Below are 18186 nucleotides of genomic sequence, written 5' to 3'. Positions count from 1 at the left end.
TTCGTTTGTACTTCGATATTAAATTGAGTTTAAAATAAGAACTACGATCTACTTATAACAATAAATGGTTTCACGGTTACAAACAAAACAACAAGCACCTGTAAATCTACATGATTATCAAGGCCAGTGTTTCTCACTGCCTCGCGCGGGCACACATCTACACAGCTAATTATTTATATATATATTTCATTGTGTCTGGTTAACAAAAAGAACAAGGGCGCGGACAAATCTAACGAAAAAGGCGTCTGTTTGATCGTCCATTTCCCTCCTACGAACCAACCTTCAGTTTTGAAAGTGGATAGTAAGGTTCATGTATCTAGTTTTCAGCAGCCTTCAATTCAAAGTAATCAACTCAATTGGATTATGTGTTCTCACTTCATACCTGCATTTTTCATTTTTTTTGCTTCAATTCCGATCGGTTGTTTGTTGGGTTTTCAGTATTTTCTCGTTTTTGTGTTCAATTTGCTTGGAAGTTTGGGATTCTTGGTTTTGTTAAATTTTTTCATCGGATTATGTGTACGGGTTTGGGTTTAATTTAAGCAACTGTTTTATATAGGCGTTACCAATTCAGATTAAATCTTGCACACCAACTGTTCGACGTAATTCCTCAAAGACTTTTCATTTCAGATTAACTTTTTTTTGTTTGGTATTCAGGGTATTAAGTTCAAGAGAAATTAAGGGTTCTCTTTAATTTGATCAAATTATGCAACAAAAGGGTTGAGAAGGTTGTTTATTTGAGGATGAATCGGATGTCGAGAACTTGTGCTTTCGGGGTTATTTTCTTGTTCTTGATCTGTGTTTCAGCGTCTGATAATGGGTTCTTGGGGTGTAACTGTGAGGCTGAAGGCTTCTTCGGGTACCGAAACATAATGGAAACACAAAAAGTGAGTGATTTCTTGATAGCAGTGGCTTATTTCTCGATCCCTATTGAACTTCTTTACTTTGTTAGTTGTTCAAATGTCCCTTTCAAATGGGTACTTGTTCAATTCATTCTCTTTATTGTCTTATGTGGAATGACACATTTACTCAACGGTTGGACATACGACGCCCACCCGTTTCATCTAATGCTTGCACTCACTGTTTTTAAATTCTTAACCGCGTTAGTTTCTTTTGCAACCGCTATTACATTAATCACTCTCATCCCGTTGCTGTTGAAAGTTAAAGTTAGAGAATTTATGTTGAAAAAGAAGTTTTGGGATCTCGGTAGAGAAATGGGAATGATCAAGAAACAAAAGGAAGCCGGGTGGCACGTTCATATGCTCACACAAGAAATAAGAAAGTCTCTTGACCGCCACAAGATTCTTTACACGACTCTCGATAAACTATCTGAGACGTTAGATTTACAAAACTGTGCGATTTGGATGCCAGACGAAGCTAAAACGGTGATGAATCTCACCCATCATTTAAAAGGAGGTGATTCTTCAGCTGTTGATCAGTTTTGCATTCCAATCAGTGATTCTGATGTTCAAGAAATCAAAAGAAGTGAAGTGGTGAAGTTATTAGAACCCGAGTCAAGATTAGCCGAGTTAAGCAGTGGCGGGTCGAGTCAACCGGGAGCCATGGCTGCAATCCGTATGCCAATGCTTCGAGTTGCTGACTTTAAAGGTGGGACCCCAGAAATGATTCAAGCTTGTTATGCAATACTAGTTTTGGTTCTACCGGGTGGAAATTTTCGATCTTGGACGAATTCAGAGCTTGAAATAGTTAAAGTAGTTGCTGACCAAGTAGCGGTTGCACTCTCGCATGCTGCGGTTCTAGAAGAATCTAGACTCATGAGAGACAAATTAGTGGCTCAAAACCAAGCTTTACAAGAAGCTAAACAAGAAGCAATGAGGGCCAGTCAAGCTAGAGCTTCGTTTCAAGCGGTTATGAGCAAGGGTTTAAGAAAACCTATGCATTCAATCATGGGTTCGCTTTCGATTTTACAAGACGAGAGTTTAAAAAGTCAACAAAGGGTTCTTGTTGACACAATGGTCAAAACAAGCAGTGTGCTTTCAATGTTGATTAATGATGTAATGGATGATTATTCTAAAGATAATGGCAAGTTTACGCTGGAAATGAGATCTTTTCAGCTTCATGGTATGATTAAAGAAGTCGCGTGTCTTGCAAAGTGTTTGTGTGTTAATAAAGGTTACGACTTTGACATGAATATTGATAAATATCTACCAAATAATGTAATGGGGGATGAAAGAAGGGTTTTACAGGTTATCTTGCATATGATTGGGAATCTTTTAAGTTGGGGTAATGGGGGTGGGTACTTAAGTTTTAGGGTTTCTAGAGAAAGTGGAAGCATTGGGAGAGGTGATCAACAATGGCGTTCTTGGAGATCGAATTCTAGTGATGGTTTTGTTAGTGTTAAGTTTGAAATTGGGTTAAATGATGCTTTTTCTGTGGTTAAACCATCTTCAAGTGATCAGAGAAACCGGAGATTGGTGGCTGAGGAAAGTTTGAGCTTTAGTATGTGCAGAAAGTTGGTTCAGGTTAGTATTTCAAGTCGATTGTCTGAATTATTATTAAGAAAATTTGTTGCTTGATCTTTGTAGTTTTATTTGCTGAAAGTGTTGACCCGTTTACTTGTTGTGGGTCAAAAGCACTTAAAGTTAATAGTCTGTTATTATTAATATTTTTGGCTAATATGATTTAAAACGAATGTCGGTTGTTGGGCAGATGATGCAAGGAAGCATTCGGGTGATCCCGAATCCAGTAGAGTTTGATCAAAGCATGTCATTTGTTCTCGGGTTTCAACTTCGGCCTTCAATCATGATCGGGTTATCTGAAACGAGTGACTCATCAGATCACAACCCGCAATCAAACTCAATCTTTAGAGGCCTTCACGTTCTTTTAGCTGACGAAGACGACACTAATCGGGCCGTGACCCGTAAGCTGCTTGAGAAATTGGGTTGTGTGGTTATGACCGTGACCTCGGGTTATGATTGTCTCACGGCTCTCGCGCCACCTGTATTGGCTTACCAAATCTTGATTCTGGATTTACAAATGCCCGATTTAGATGGGTTTGAAGTTGCATCTTGGTTAAGAAAGTTTAGAAGCCGAAACTGGCCGTTGATTATTGCTTCAACCGCTAGTGCGGATGAAGATTTGTGGGAAAGATGCATACAGTTTGGGATTAATGGGGTTATTCAAAAACCGGTTCTTTTGAAGGCTATTGCTGATGAGTTAAGGAGGGTGTTGATTCAAGCCAATAAGGTCTGATGAAGTCAAAGTCAAAGTCAAAATCGGTGATCGAAGAAGGTGGTCAAAGGTGGTTGATGGTTGATTAATAAACTAACATATCTAACTGAAATAGAGGATGTTTTGGATATTGGTAGAATTATTATTATAATATACGTATAGTGTAAAGATGGAGTTAAAGAAGGATATGATATTCTATATGAAGCTCTATTTGAGGAAATCTTTAATAGATTAATAATTTTGAGTATGCAAGAGTTATCTTTTGTTAAATGATTGTTATTTATACATGTTATCTCCCTTCTCCCATTGATATTGGACTCTTTTAGTTCGTCGTGTCGGTTTTCAAGTTATGTGAATTTGAGTTCTTTCGAAAATGAAAACAAATTAGAATTAGGAAATCGAATCTGAACTTGAATCGGATTCTAAACCGAATTTATACTTGGAATTCAATTCGATTCAAATCTTAAATTCACTTACACATAACTTGTTTTTGTTCAAATTTTATTTTTTTAAAGTTACTTACACGTAATGTTGAAGAATTAATGATGGCATGCCGTGTAAAAACAAATTTCTTTAATGTCACACCCTCAAAATCCACTAACGGAGTTTTACCGTCAGAGGGTGTGAACTGGCAGGATCGGAATCATCAGTTATAATCAAACCATAAAAACGTTTAAATGCAAATAAGTGCGGAAGCGTAAAAACCTTAATTCAAAAGCTGCATCACGCAGGACGACTTAAAACCAAAGATAACTGTTAAAAATAAGTTTGCAGAATAAAAGTGTTTTCATTTAATGCATGCTCCTAAACCGCGCGCCCGCCTCGGCTACCTGAGAATAACATACTAAAAGTGTCAACACAAGGTTGGTGAGTTCACAAGTTATATAAGATAAATCGTTTAGCGTTTGCATTCAGCGTTTACGTTAAGTGTTTTGCGTAACCTCGTTACGGCGTTTCAGTGTTGCGTAACCACGTTACGGCGTTTAAGTGTTGCGTAACCACGTTACGGCGTTTAAGTGTTGCGTAACCACGTTACGGCGTTTAAGTGTTTTGCATTACCAGATAGTGTTACGTCAAATTATATATCGATAGGTAGCTAATCTATACAACAAGTATCGCTAAGTGGTTCGAGACCGAAGCTGACTGTTTATCAAGTGCCCGTCACCAGGTCAACCCAGACCATGGTAAGTGTTAGCCAAAATTACACCCACTCAACCTCCAGTTGAGCTTAGCGTCGGGTGGGGTTTGTCAAACCCAGTAGTACTACTCAACAGTGACTCGCTATTCCAAATATTAACCGGTTCGATGTGTGGGACTTCAAATGTTACGTTTGCCGCTTAGCCTTTACAAGTGATATATAATTTATAACAAAATCTTAAATATGCGTTTATCTCAGAAAATGCGTTTATCGGAGTATGTTATCTCCCCCAAGTGAAAAACGTTTGAAAACAGTTCAAAGAGCGGGGTAAGTGAAACTCACTGTTTGCGAAGAATATCCCGATATAGATCACCAAGTGATGCGCGTCGTAGAAACTCTCTAGCGTTCTAAATAACAAAGAGATTTTCTAAGTATCGGTACGTTTAACGAGTCTCTAGACTCGGCACATAATACCTATGCACGTAACAGATTTCGTGTTTCGTTTGTGAATCGTGTGTGACTTAAACAAGTACAATTGTGATACGATACATGAGTGAGCAATTACTTTCGTGTCACGTACTAATAACATACTTTACTAGCAATTATCCCCGTAAGGGCATTTTGGTCAACAAACAAAATTAACTAACCATTATTCCCCATAAGGGCAATTTGGTCAATTCATGGCAATCAATTAGCAACTATTCCCCGCAAGGGTATTTTGGTCAAAACATAACAAATATATAAAAACTATCATATTTCATGCATTTTTACACAACTCAGCAGTTAGTTTCATTATGACAGAATTTCTACTTGAAAGATTGTACTATTTCACCGATCATAACGTCTCAATTAATTCATCAAAAATCACCACAGAAGCATACATATCTTAGGTTTCCAGAACATATTTTATCTTATTTTTATTCCACATATTTTTCTTATAATGACCAAAACATTACAGCAAACTCATATCAGTCAGATTCATGCGCAACAGAATGTTATTTGCAATTCCCGTTAAACGAAAAATCCAATAAATGCAAGACCACTTGGGTTTGGTTCCTAACTCAATGAGTCAACTTCCAGAAGTGGAACCAACCCAATTGGCCTCGTGGTTCATGAGATATAACATTTACAACTTAACCTAACAGCAGGTCTAACAGCTCAGCTTTGCACCACGTTTTTGTAAAATAATAAAAGTACACTTCTACTTGTCCAAAAATTACAAACTTATACTTCATGGAAACTAGACTCAACCTAGTTTACTGCAGTACCCACAATCTCAACCAATTTTCACGTTTACACTTCGTTACAGTCATTTAAACATCGTATACACATTCTGCCCAGATTCTGTTCACATCAAAACTTAACAATTTCACTAGCCATGGATCACAAATAAATCATATAACATGCTAGACACTAATACTACTATCCATGCATCTCAATTACACCATACATACAAGATTAGGGTTTGTGTTTTAACTCAAATCAAAGACAACAACGAATCATGCAACAACATCAATCTAGTTATCAATTCATTATCCAACTAACAACAATCATATTAACCATATACATGAACAAAATCGGCTGCCTAGGGTTTGTACTTAACCCATTAAACATCAAAATTAAACAACAATAAGGTAAAGGATGATCAATTATACCTTCCTAGCACCTAGTTCTTGGATTAATCACTTGATTTGATGTGTATATGTGTGTGTTCTTGTGGACGGCAGCCGTGGAGAACAAAGGGAGGGCCGATCGGGGTTTGTGGTGTGGGGGAAAAGAAAAGAAAATAAGTTAGGGTTTGTAGTTAAGGTTATATTTATAATTATACAAGTTACACTCTAGTCCCTCTACTTCCAAGTTTTACATCTCTAGCCTAACTAATTGGTTCTTGTTTCTTGTTTAACATTCCACATAACATAATCAAGTAACACACATATATCTAACACATAATTATCACATAATTATTGTTTTGACGTTTTTCGTTCATTTATCAATCGTTTGCGTCAACTCGTTTGCGTTTCGGTGCAAATCCCGAAAGACTACACATGTAGTAAGTGTTAAGCGTCATTTAAACCCTAGTTTAAATGTAATGAAGTGTGCGTTATAGATTTAACGATCTTAAAGTTTGAATTGACGGAGTTGAGTTAACGGAGTTAACCTGAAATTGACGATTGTCACATTTAATCAATCTTTAGAAAATGACACGTGACAGTCACATGGTGTCATGAAGTGTTTGTACTAAAAGAGCCTAATATCAATGGAGATAACATGTCTTGTTTGACAATAATATTGATGAAAGGAAAGAGAAGAGAAGCATGCATGAATTTGGTTTTAGTTAAAAGACAACTTATATGTGTTTCAGTTTTAAAGGCCATCTGGGACCCAAATTCCTCATTGGTCTATATCTTGATTTAAGGTTTACTTTAATAGTTATATATAATATAATTACTTAGTCTTGTCATTTTCATTGGATGCTGATTCTACAAATGGCTTTTACATATTTGCTTTCATTTGTTAAGAAGTCTTAGATATTATTTACATTCTAATAGTTTGAAGACAAAATCACAAAATAATCAAGTTTTGATTGGTTTTTAGTTCCGTTGGTATATTGGTTAAACACAAGCCTGGTAAAACGGGCCAGTCGAGTTAGTTGGGTGTCGGGTGAGGACGGTTTTTGGGGATTGGCCGTATTGTCTAAACATGTATTAATATCTATCAAGACAAGTTGGACAAAATCTCTAAAGTGGTACAGAGTGTGAAATGATTGTATTATTGCCAAAGGGACAATAACCATGTGCTAACTTAGATTAACAACAAAGCAGCCCAAGCTGACTAAAACACTAAGTAATGTCAACCGTCAAGGTTTTATCACTTTATGTATTTGTTTCACCAATTTTAGAAAGGTCAAGCTTTGTTCAATTCAGTCCAAAAACCATAAGTAGAAGAATTATAGTCAAATTCAAGTACTCTTGGTAACTTTGCAACGTAAAATCGAAAAAAATTACCTGCAAGTGTTGATGGCAAATAATATATAGTAGAAAGAAAGTGGTTATTGGTCAATTAATCGAACATGATAGAGAGACATGATCGGTAGAGTTTTGTCTGTCTTAGCCTTAACCTTGTCTTAGTGTGGTCTTGGCTTATAGACCATCTAGGGGGTGTATAAGGGACTACCCCATAGGTTATTTTTCTTGTCACTTCGCTTTTCATACCTAGCTCTTATAGTTTTCTCACAATTAAGTGGTTGTTTTCTCACCATTATATGTAGCTCTTCGTTTTTCTATGTAGCTCTTCAAGTTGTTTGCTTTGATTCTCTTAGATAATTTCTTTAATCCAGATTTCTATACGGTAAAGTGGGTATCAGCAGGAACAATCTCTCTATCATCCAGGATAGACGTAAAGTTTGCCCCTGCCAAACACTCCGCATACCCCACCAATAGCTTTGCTATAAGTGGAAATCTTTTATTATTCGTTAGATTTCTTATTCTTTTGTTTTACCAAACAAAATTTTCTTATTATCTAGATTGACATGCCAAGCCTGTCTTTAGGTTACTCTAGTCTTACATGTACAATGTAAGTGTTTGGTTCCAACATATTTACATGAATGCATGTTCTTGTCGTTCTCGGGTTGTGTTATAATTCATACATGTGGATTTGGATTGAATGTATAGAAAGATGTGTTTTGTAATTCAATTATTATGGAATTTGCTTATACTAGCTAGGTAGAATTGCCGTGTAGTTGTATCATCTTACGGATCCACGTATAATTGTACATATATAAGAGGGTGACTTGACCTGGAGCTCTGGTCTAGGTCCGAAACTAGGTGCATGTGTGTATCTATAAACAAGTGTATATGCATATGTATGAGTTTGACTTATGAGTTGTGACAGTTATTTATTTGGAATGATTTTCGAAAAAGAAAAGTTAGGCCTAAGCCCAACCATGTCTGCAGTTGTCACTTCTATCCCAAAGACCCAAACTGTGTGATGGGCCGACCTTAAGCCCAATGGATCTTTTGCAATAACAAAAGAGTTCAATAACGAAGGGAGGGGAAGGAAGAGGAATTATGACAGGAAAGAAAGGTAGGGAAAGGAAAATATGTGAGTTTTATTTTGTGTTCCCGAGTTTAATTAAAAGGAAAGGAAAGGGAGGGAAATTAAAAATTTTAGGTGTTCCCGAGTTAAGAAGAAAAGAAAAGAAAGATACATTTTCCTATTATACCCTTTAAGTAAACCATTACATGAAGTTAGATATAAGGGTAATTTATGAATTGATAAAAGTTATAATTATACATAAATATTTTCTCTCATAATCTCTCCAATTTGAAAGGATGATAATTTAACGAAGTTTTATATAATTTACTATATAAATATTCTAGTATTTTCCCTCATTTCCCCTCCCCTCCCCTCCCTTTCTTAAAATTCTCTGTAACATGAAATTTTAATATTTTCCTCTTTTCCTTCCCCTCCCCTCACTAAATGAGACTCGGGAACACAAGCCCCCACGTGACAATGCGCGAGTAAGTACCTAGTTGATCTAAATTATCAAAAGTTGAAAACCGCAAATTTGGTAATATATATGCGTTCATATTTTTAGCAAAAAAAAATAAAAGAAAATAGTATAAAATTGAAAAGTTAAGAAAATCGCAAAATTCACAAAGCCTTGAATAAGAATTATATGAACGATTGGACAATGCCGGTGTAGACTGTAATAGGGCACGTTCGTTTCACAAAATTCGTGGGAATTAAAAGAAATTAGAATTAAAATCCCATGAGATGGCGTGTTCGTTTCGTTGGAATCGGAATCTCAATTCCATTTTTGTGTGTTCGTTGTCAAAGAATTGGAATTCAATTCCTTCAAATTCCTTTAAATAAAGGGATTCCAAATCCTTCCAAAATGTATAGGATTTCAGGTAAATTCATTGAAATCTTTTCTAGATTTTTTAACGATGACAACAAATAAAACATTTTAGTTTTTTTTTTATTTTTTTTGTTTTTAATTTATATTTTGAGTTATGTGTTTTTTATTATTATTTTTGAATATTTTTTTAGGGTTTTCTGATCTTAATAGAAAACCCATAAAAAAATTCAAAAACGATAATAAAAAATCATAACGCAAATTATAAGTAAAAAAACAAAAAATCTAAAAAAAACTAAAATGTTTTCGTTGTCATCCTCGTTAAAAAAGAAAAGCTATTCCAATTTATATGTAGTTTACAATTCATTTGTCAAACGAACACATCAAAAATGGAATTGGAATTCAATTTTTTCCATACTAATTCCTTTTGGAATGTTCAGATTCCAAATCCAATTTCTTTCAATTCAAAATCCTATACAAATTACAATTTCAATTTCATTCCATTATGTGAAACGAACGCGAAAGATAAAAAGTATCCCATCTCAAGCTTTTAAATTATAATGTAAGATGACTCTAGAAATTATACTTTTTTTCCTGTCCCCGTTAAGGACTCGTCTAAGCCTGATTGCTTGTTTACTTATAAAGCTAGAGCTTGGCTCGATTTGTTTGGAGCTCAATTTCCTACATGATGCCCACATTATGGACTTGATGCAATGGGTTTTGGTCCACATCGGTAAATGGTGGTGCAAAAATCGGGTTTTTCAAATATCCGGGTTCGGGTATAAAATCGGGTTCGGGGTATGACCGGGTATTGGAAAATCGGGTATTGGAAATACCCGGATCTGGTTCAGGTCCGGGTATTGTCTCTAAAAACCATACCCTATGTATCGGGTTCGGGTCGGGTATAGAACTGAGTATTCTAAAACCGGGTATTTGAATACCATATTTTCGGGTATTGAAAAAACCCTATTTTTGAGTTTTTTCTGGCTTTTTTTCGGGTACTTTTTCGGATATATATTGGATTTTTCAAGGGTTGCACATTTTTAGGATTATTTTTCCGGGTATTTTTTTTGGTAATATTGGGTATAGATCGGGTATTTTTGAAAACCCGGTTCCGGGTATTTGTAAAACCCGGTTCGAGTATGGAACCGGTTCGGGTTTTCGGTATTACCGGGTACAAATTGGGTCCGGCTCTGGGTATGGATTTTGGAACTAAAATGCATACCCTATCCGTACCCTAAGGGTAGGGTCGGGTATTAAAAACCCGGGTATAAATAAAACTGTTCCAGGTATTTTTATCGGGTCCGGTTCCGGTTCCGGTTCCGGTTCCGGGTTTAGGTTTTTTTATGCACCTCTAACCATATTGATGCCCTCTGAGTCTCCTATCCTTCATTCTCATTTTTTAAGGCAATGACCACCCTATAATCCTATATCATCCTTCTCTAGTTCTCTTGCTAATTCATGTACATATATGTTATATAACTCCATATATATGAGTAACTTGAATGTCTTAGTCTACACGGAGCTCCAGCTTGGCAGCTTCCATGTACCTTGTAACGGGTCTATTGTGTTCATGGTTTACCCTTGGCCCTGAAAGGATGAGATGCGCACAACACCTCTACTAAAATGACTTTGGGTTGAAGTCGTCTCTTCCTTCGTACTTCAACTTTCTTACCTAGCACCAAGGTCGTCTCAGAGAGTCGTTAAAAAATTTGCGGCCGATGGTGAGAGAAAATTGGTTCTTAAGTTAAAACATTTATTAGGTTTAAACAATTACATTTCTGAATGGACTTATCGGGTTGTGCAATTTCTTTACTTTTATTTATTTATTTATTTTTTATAAAAATGAGCTTAAATGAATTAGGTAATTGGGTTTTAACATTAAGAATATATAGGGTATGTTTGGCAAAACTAGCTGGTAGCTGCTATCTGTAAGCTGAAGGCTGGAAGCTGGTAGTTGGTAGCTGTAGTTTTTTAAATATTTAGGTCTTTGGCAGAGTAGCATAAACTTTTAATAAAACTAGCTGGGTTCCCGCGTGGTGCGGCGGAATGGGTGCACGACCTAACATCAACTGCATAATCAGTGTCGGTACATGATTCACCTGATGGCAGTGCAAACATAACCTGAATGTAGACGCATAATTCATGGAAAAGCAGTAAACTTGTAAATGATGTCGAAAAGAAATATACAGTAATTTCAAATAGATGATTTTTTAAGGAAAATTGGTTTTAAATAATTCAAACTATGCCCTATTGGCAAATAACAGTCCCAACTTCACACTTAGCTGGTAGCGGTCCCAACAAAAGGTGCATTTGTTACAACGGTCCACGGCTAACAGAACCTAACGCCGTTAGTTGCAAGTCGCCGGAAAAACATTATTGCTCGAAAAAATCATATTTTTCGTTGGAAAACTCAACCTGAACGCCACCACCACTAACAGACTCAACACCAACCAATTGCCATTGCCACTTGATCACCACCAATTGACTCCGACGGTGGTTTTAGGGTTCCGACGACCTCAATAATTGAGGATTTTACTCGAAAAAAATGTTCATGAAGGTCTGATTTAACGCTACAAAGAGGTTTCAGTCCAAAAGATTGATTTTCCGGTGAAAAATGTGATTTTCAGGCCAAAAACGTTTTTCCAGCGACATGCAACTTACAACGTTAAGGTTCTGTTAGTCGCGAACCGTTGTGACCAAATACACCTTTAGTTGGGACCGCTACCAGCCAAGTATGAAGTTGGGACTATTATTTGCCAATAAGACATAGTTGGGATTATTTAAAACCAATTTTCCATTTTTTAAACCAACATATTTTAATATGAATCCCTTTCGGAACATACACTGTTCTAATCTGAAACATGTTCTGACATAATCTCTTTCGACTCAAAAGCGTATCGACACGAATCGAACTAATTTAACCCTTTTTGTATCGACTCGTTCTGACCCTAATTTGGTCTTACACATGACTCAAGTTCATCTGACTCGACTCCTAATTTGGTCTTACACATGACTCGACTTTTTACCGATCCTACCCGATAATCACGTAGTATGTTAATTTTTTGAAGTTAAAGAAGTATGGCAATATCATACTCAATTTAAAGAGAATAAAATGCTAGTTTTTATGATGCAAATTTTTTAAAAAATTATTAACGTGTGAAAAATTTATGGCTCCTAAAAAAGTCGTGGGGTAGTTAGTTTTGAATAAGGGTTGAATGTGTAACTATAATATAAATTAACAAAAGTTGATATAAGTTCAAGTACTAAAGTTGTAAATTAAAATGTAAAAGCTTGTAGCTAGCCTTTTCTCAAATGCTACCAATACTAGCGTGTGAAAAAGAAGTTTTTTCTATCCATCTAAAAGCTTGAAGCTACTTCAACCAAATAAAGCTTTTTATTAAATATGAGTTTTTTAAAAAAAGCTTAAAGCTTGAACCTCCTAAAAGTTCATAAAAAATCTTTGCCAAACATATCCATACTCTTTTTCGAAAAACAAAAGGATATGTATAAAAAATTTCAAGCCTGCCAGAGATATTTTATATAGACGCACAAACCTAATCAGAATCGATATACAGAACAAGGCTCAGGCTCAGGCTCGTGCTCGTCCAATTTAAACTTGAGCCCAACATGGTTCAATCCCTCAACAGATCAATCTCAAATAGGTCACGAACAATGAGGTTGTATTTCATGAAAGACTGCACCGCCTCTCAAAGTCTCATGTCTCAATCTGCTCCCATCACAAATGCAGCCGACTTTTGACCCACTCCATAATATATTTGTTTGACACGTTTTCTTATTAGTTAATCTTCTTCTATACATACGTGTTTGGCCCACTATCTAAGTTTCAATACAACTTGTTGACTGTTTGATATATAAAAATTCAAACTCTCAATCTCTAGGTACTTTTATCCTTACAAGTTACACACATAGATACAACCATTATATATCTCAAATCAAAAACAATACATAGCACAAGTAAACATAAACAAACTCACTGAAATTGAGCAGCATGCTTGAGAAACTTGCATGCTCTCATGATGGTTCCAAAATCCAATGCTCAAATTTCACACTCAAATGGGACCATTTGTTTTTTTTATCCATCTTTAGTTGTATATTTATAAATGGGACCCACTCAAAAGTTTTGGAATATATGATCTCACATTCTCACCATGGTTTTAGTTATGTTCAATAAAGTTGTTTTCTTCTTCACCTACTTGTAACCCTTTTCTTTTCAACTAAACCACTAGTACCAACTACAAGATTACATGCAACTAAAAGTTTAACCCTTTTTCAGAAGACCCCACAAACCGATCGATCACCCACCCGCCTAACCCACCAATCGTGTGCATCGGTGTCTTGTGCAGTACATATAACAGAATATGGTCCATTGAGCACATCTATGATGCAGAGATAGCATGTTAAAGAAATCAAGTGTTAGAATGATACAATACAATGCACACTTTCAATGATAACATGTTCTTAGTATAACAAAATAAGTAAAACATGAATGAAATGTACAGAAACAAAAACATTCAATCACTGACCAAAGTCAAAGTGGCACATAACAAGTTTGACCTCCAAAGTCCATTATACATTGCTTATCAAGTTAATTTATGTACTTCAAAGACAACAACAAAGTACATAAAACAACTCATCCATACAATGATTATAAATCACTAATAAGCCAAAATCTATCATATTCACATCACGTTGGACTAATCGCATCAAACGACGCATTTAAAAGAAAAACTCACAGTCGCAAATGTCTTGATCACCATGAAGCTCAATATTGAGTTTGCCAATCAATGCAGTCTTCAAAATCAAAACTGCTAGCACAATCCAATAACGCGTTTTGTTGATGCTCATAACGACATATGTAATTCAACCCAACAAGAAGTTCACAAATGGCGGTTTCTGTCTTTGTTCTATCTGCAAAATACAATGTTTGTAACAGAAGCACATTGGTTCTTGAAACAATTTGTTGTTGCTCAAAGTTTCTCTCGTTTTGCCACCTCATCATGTTGTGCGCCAAAGGCTCAAGCCAAGAAAGAATCTCGTCAAGTCTATCTTTCCAGTCATGCGCGAGAGGCGCATCATATATTGCTAAATCTTTAAAATACGACTTTAAACTCATCTTTAACGCCAATCGCAAGCTCGTTGGTAACATTTGGTATAAATCATCTCGAGCCTCCTCACCAACTAAATGAGGGTATTGAAGTAATTTCTCAATCACAATAATAACATTAGCATAATGCAAAGCTAAAGCAGACCCTCCAATCGTGTTTTGAGAAGCTTGCACCGTTAACCTTGTCTTCGGAGCGGTTTTAACACTAGTCTTTAACCGTCTTTGTTCCCCAATCATCGGGATCCGACTTTGAAAACCCGTGTGATTATTAATATCTTTTCTTACACTACTCGAAACACTACAAGAACCTGAAATCTGGCTGCTTCGATCATCGCATTTTTTAACAGAACCGTCGTCAAAATCATCCGACTTTGAAACCTGACTGCTTCGGTTTAAACATTCCATAAACAATCTCCCCGGTCCCAACCCGCAAGCAAAGTTAAAATCCTCCGCTTTAAACAAAGACATTTCCACTTTTCTTGATCCGGGTTGACCCCTAACCCGACCCACCCGTTTCTCAATACCCGAGTTACTAAAACCACCTAAAGATTTCACACTACGCGTATCAATCTGACCCGAAACTTGCGACAAACCACTACAAGAACGTAAATTCGCACCTGAAACCGAACCCGAAACCGAACCTGAATTACTGGAAAACATCCGTCTTCTTGCAATAGTATCATCGAAAACTAGACAAATACGCGCATAAAGCGTACACACCGTCCTCGCAAGCATCTCAACTATCTTATCATAAGTCTGATTCCACAAAGACACATCCTTTAACTGCCTAACATCCTGCTTCTGCCACATCACCTTCTGCTCAAACGCCTTCCGGCTTTCCTCGTGCTGGTTCTGCTCGAACTTACTCTTGGCAACTTCCAACTCATTCAAAACCTCCATTTCCGCGTAAAGCCTCGCAGTCGAATTAACATACCGCTCCATTCGCCTCACCATCGCCTCCATATCCTTAACCAAAAACCCCAATTCAGTAATATTAATCACTCCAGAGACAATATCCCCATACACATGCTGAAACCCAACCAGCTGAGGCACCGTACACTTGCGCCCGAGCCTCGAAACCACTCCGGCGATGAAATCAAGTCATCGAGCTTCTCCGAAAGCGCGAGATCGAGCAGATACGTTTCGTCTGATGAAATTAGGGTTTTGATGCCAAAAGATTTGAGGGTTTCGTTTTTTAATTTTAAGATCTCGGAATTGGTTAAGGATTTGTGGAGGTGGACGGTTTTGGACATGACGTTGGCAACCTCGAACGACAAGATTCCGATAATGTCCGGTTTATTGTTGTTGTTGTTTGTGGTCTTGGTTAAGGGTTTTGAAGATGATTCTAGTAGTAAAGCGTGTTTGAGATTGGAACCCATTTGGGTTCCTAGTCGGACTATCCATGGGTCGGCCACCATCGTTGAATCTGTGAAGGTTCTGGTAGATCTGATTGGTTAGGGTTTTGGTGATTGCATTTGGGTATGTGAAATTGGTGAGATTGATGGTGTGAATTGATTGAATTGATGGAGGGAAATTGGGGATGGATTTATGGAGTTTGAATGAATAGTGGAAGTGAAATGAAATGGAAGGTGAAGGTGAAGGTGAAGGTGAAGGTGAAGGTGAAGGTGAAGGTGAACTCAACTCAACTGCACCACTGTCTTTCTGCACCATGTATTATACTAAAGACAAATACAAATAGAAAACTACAAAATATATTAACCTACTATTTTTAATATGTTTGTTTTATTATCATAACTTTAATATACTTTTGAGTAATTAGTAAAAGAATAATTGCAATTGGCCTTCTGGCACAATGGGATCTTTGAGGTCTCAGGTTCGAAATCTGACTCAAGGGGGTTTTTTCACAGTGGTGAGTTTCCTCCTTAATGGTGTTCTTGAATGAGTCAGACCTGGAGCGTCAAAATCAGTATGAAGGTTGACATCCCGTCTCAGGAAAGCTCACTCAAGTATTGGATCCAAAACGCTATTCAAAAAAAAGTAAAAGAATAATTATGATTGTAGTCATGGTTTTATTACTTATTTATTATAAAAATAACTAATTTATAAAAGGTGACGTAGAAACTAGAACTTTTTATCTTATTATTCAGTGTTATATAGTACTTTATGAGGTCTTTTATATGTTAATATTAAACTGGATGATATGGTTTATGAAGCATCAGTAGTGATATTGGGTGCGACACAAAACATCTAATTTTCATCTATTCTCCCCTTTAATGAAATTCGTTTGTTGGAACTTGGACGGGCTTCTCTCCTCCACATCAGTTGCTTCCTCTCTCTATCTCCTTGCCTCACGTGGACGGCTCAAAAATGTCACGTTAAGATAAATACTAATCAATGTCACCCATGTTTAGTGTTTACGTACGCATGTCCAGCCTTGCCTCGTTCAAAGTCTTACAGTAAAATATGTTCATCATCCCTGTCTCTCTCTCCATCGCCTATAAAAAAAAACAGTTCGTGGTCGGTCATTCATTTGTTATTTGGGACATACATCCCTCCTCAAAGTCTCCCACATATGGCACCAAAAACCTGTGTTAAAGATGCTTTTACTCCAAAATGGTGTGGTGCTGTAAAAATATCATTACAGAAATAAACATAAAATAAATAAAAGAGTTAAAGGCCATTTTCGTCCCTGTGGTTTGCTACTTTCGCCACTTCAGTCCAAAATTTTTAATTTTGTCAATTTAGTCCTCATAGTTTTAAATTTTAGCCAATTACGTCCCATCCGTCTAACGGCATCCAGCTATGCCGTTAGTTTAAGGGTATTTTTGTCTTTCTCCTTTTAATTTTGAGTTAATGGTCATTTTAGTCCCTGTGGTTTGATATCTTTGCCAATTCAGTCCAAAGTTTGAAAATTTGTCAATTTAATGTTCAGTTTAATTCAGTTTTTTTTGTTTTTTATGTTTTTTGTTTATAACCCTAAAGAGCATAATTCAAGCCCAAAACCATCGAGCAACCTCAAATACTGGTATGCATTTACTCTGTTGACAACAGTAATCATACCCCCCCCCCTTATATTTAGTTTCTAGACATTTCCTAAAATCTTCTCCATGATGGAATTCAATGGTAAAGTGGTCAAGGTAATTCCCTGAAATCGAATTATACACAAAAAACTAAAAATTGTTTTGTTGATTAATGTATAATAGTTGATTACGACCCAGATTTTCGTTATGATATGTTAATCTCTAAACCCTAAATATTATGCATTCATCAAAGAAACGATTTTTAGTTTTTTTCGTACAATTCGGTTTCACGGAATTGCTTTGACCACTTTACCATTGAATTCCACCATGGGGGAGAGTTTAGGAACCGTCTAGAAACTAAATACGAGAGGAGGGGGTATGATTACTGCTGTCGACAGAGTAAATGCAGACTTGTTTTGGGCTTGGATAATGCTATCTAGGGTTATAGAAAAAAACTGACTTAAATTGACAAAATTTCAAACTTTGGACTGAATTGGCAAAAGTATCAAACCACAGGGACGAAAATGACCAATAACTCAAAATAAAAAGGAGAAAGACAAAAATACCCTTAAACTAACGGCATAGCTGGATGCCGTTAGACGGATAGGATGTAAATGGCTAATATTTAAAACTATGAGGACTAAATTGACAAAAATACAAATTTTGGACTGAAGTGGCGAAAGTAGCAAACCACAGGGACGAAAATGGCCATTAACTCTAAATAAAAACAATAGATTTCGTATATGAAATTATTAAATAAAATTATAACTAATTAAAAAGGGGAGAATATAAAGTTATGAAAAGTACTAGTATGAAAAGTTGGGAATTATGCATGAGACGTATTGGGTAGGTTATGGAGGAAGAAGATTATGCAGCTTCTAAGGTCCAAATT

The 18186-nt window shown here is 36.4% G+C and overlaps 1 protein-coding gene and 1 pseudogene across 2 annotated transcripts; one reads left to right on the top strand and one right to left on the bottom strand.

The window, feature by feature from the left end:
* The first annotated feature begins 404 nt into the window (after window positions 1-404).
* LOC143597522 (ethylene receptor 2-like) lies at window positions 405-3568 on the top strand. Of its 2 annotated transcripts, none has more exons than XM_077076004.1 (2): window positions 405-2542; window positions 2601-2724. In XM_077076004.1, the coding sequence occupies exon 1, from the start codon at window positions 741-743 to the stop codon at window positions 2532-2534; it is 1794 nt and encodes a 597-aa protein (XP_076932119.1). In that variant the 5' UTR covers window positions 405-740; the 3' UTR covers window positions 2535-2542; window positions 2601-2724. The 2 variants fall into 2 exon arrangements, with proteins under 2 accessions (XP_076932119.1, XP_076932118.1); XM_077076003.1 differs by having other exon boundaries at window positions 412-2480; window positions 2668-3568.
* A 10182-nt stretch (window positions 3569-13750) lies between these two features.
* Window positions 13751-15879, bottom strand: LOC143597521 (protein PSK SIMULATOR 3-like; annotated as a pseudogene).
* Window positions 15880-18186: the final 2307 nt, after the last annotated feature.

Source organism: Bidens hawaiensis, unplaced genomic scaffold (assembly GCF_021521415.1).
Source record: "Bidens hawaiensis isolate Kalapana, Puna unplaced genomic scaffold, B.hawaiensis_p1.1 tig00048415_1, whole genome shotgun sequence".
NCBI classification, from domain to species: Eukaryota; Viridiplantae; Streptophyta; class Magnoliopsida; order Asterales; family Asteraceae; genus Bidens; species Bidens hawaiensis.
This window is presented reverse-complemented; position numbering and strand designations above follow the sequence as displayed.

Bases quoted from the DNA above. Each gene is read 5' to 3' on its own strand.
- LOC143597522 (XM_077076003.1), top strand. From the start codon at position 741: ATGAATCGGATGTCGAGAACTTGTGCTTTCGGGGTTATTTTCTTGTTC. The intron at 2,481-2,667 runs GTTAGTATTTCA...GTTGTTGGGCAG, and splicing joins TGTGCAGAAAGTTGGTTCAG to ATGATGCAAGGAAGCATTCG.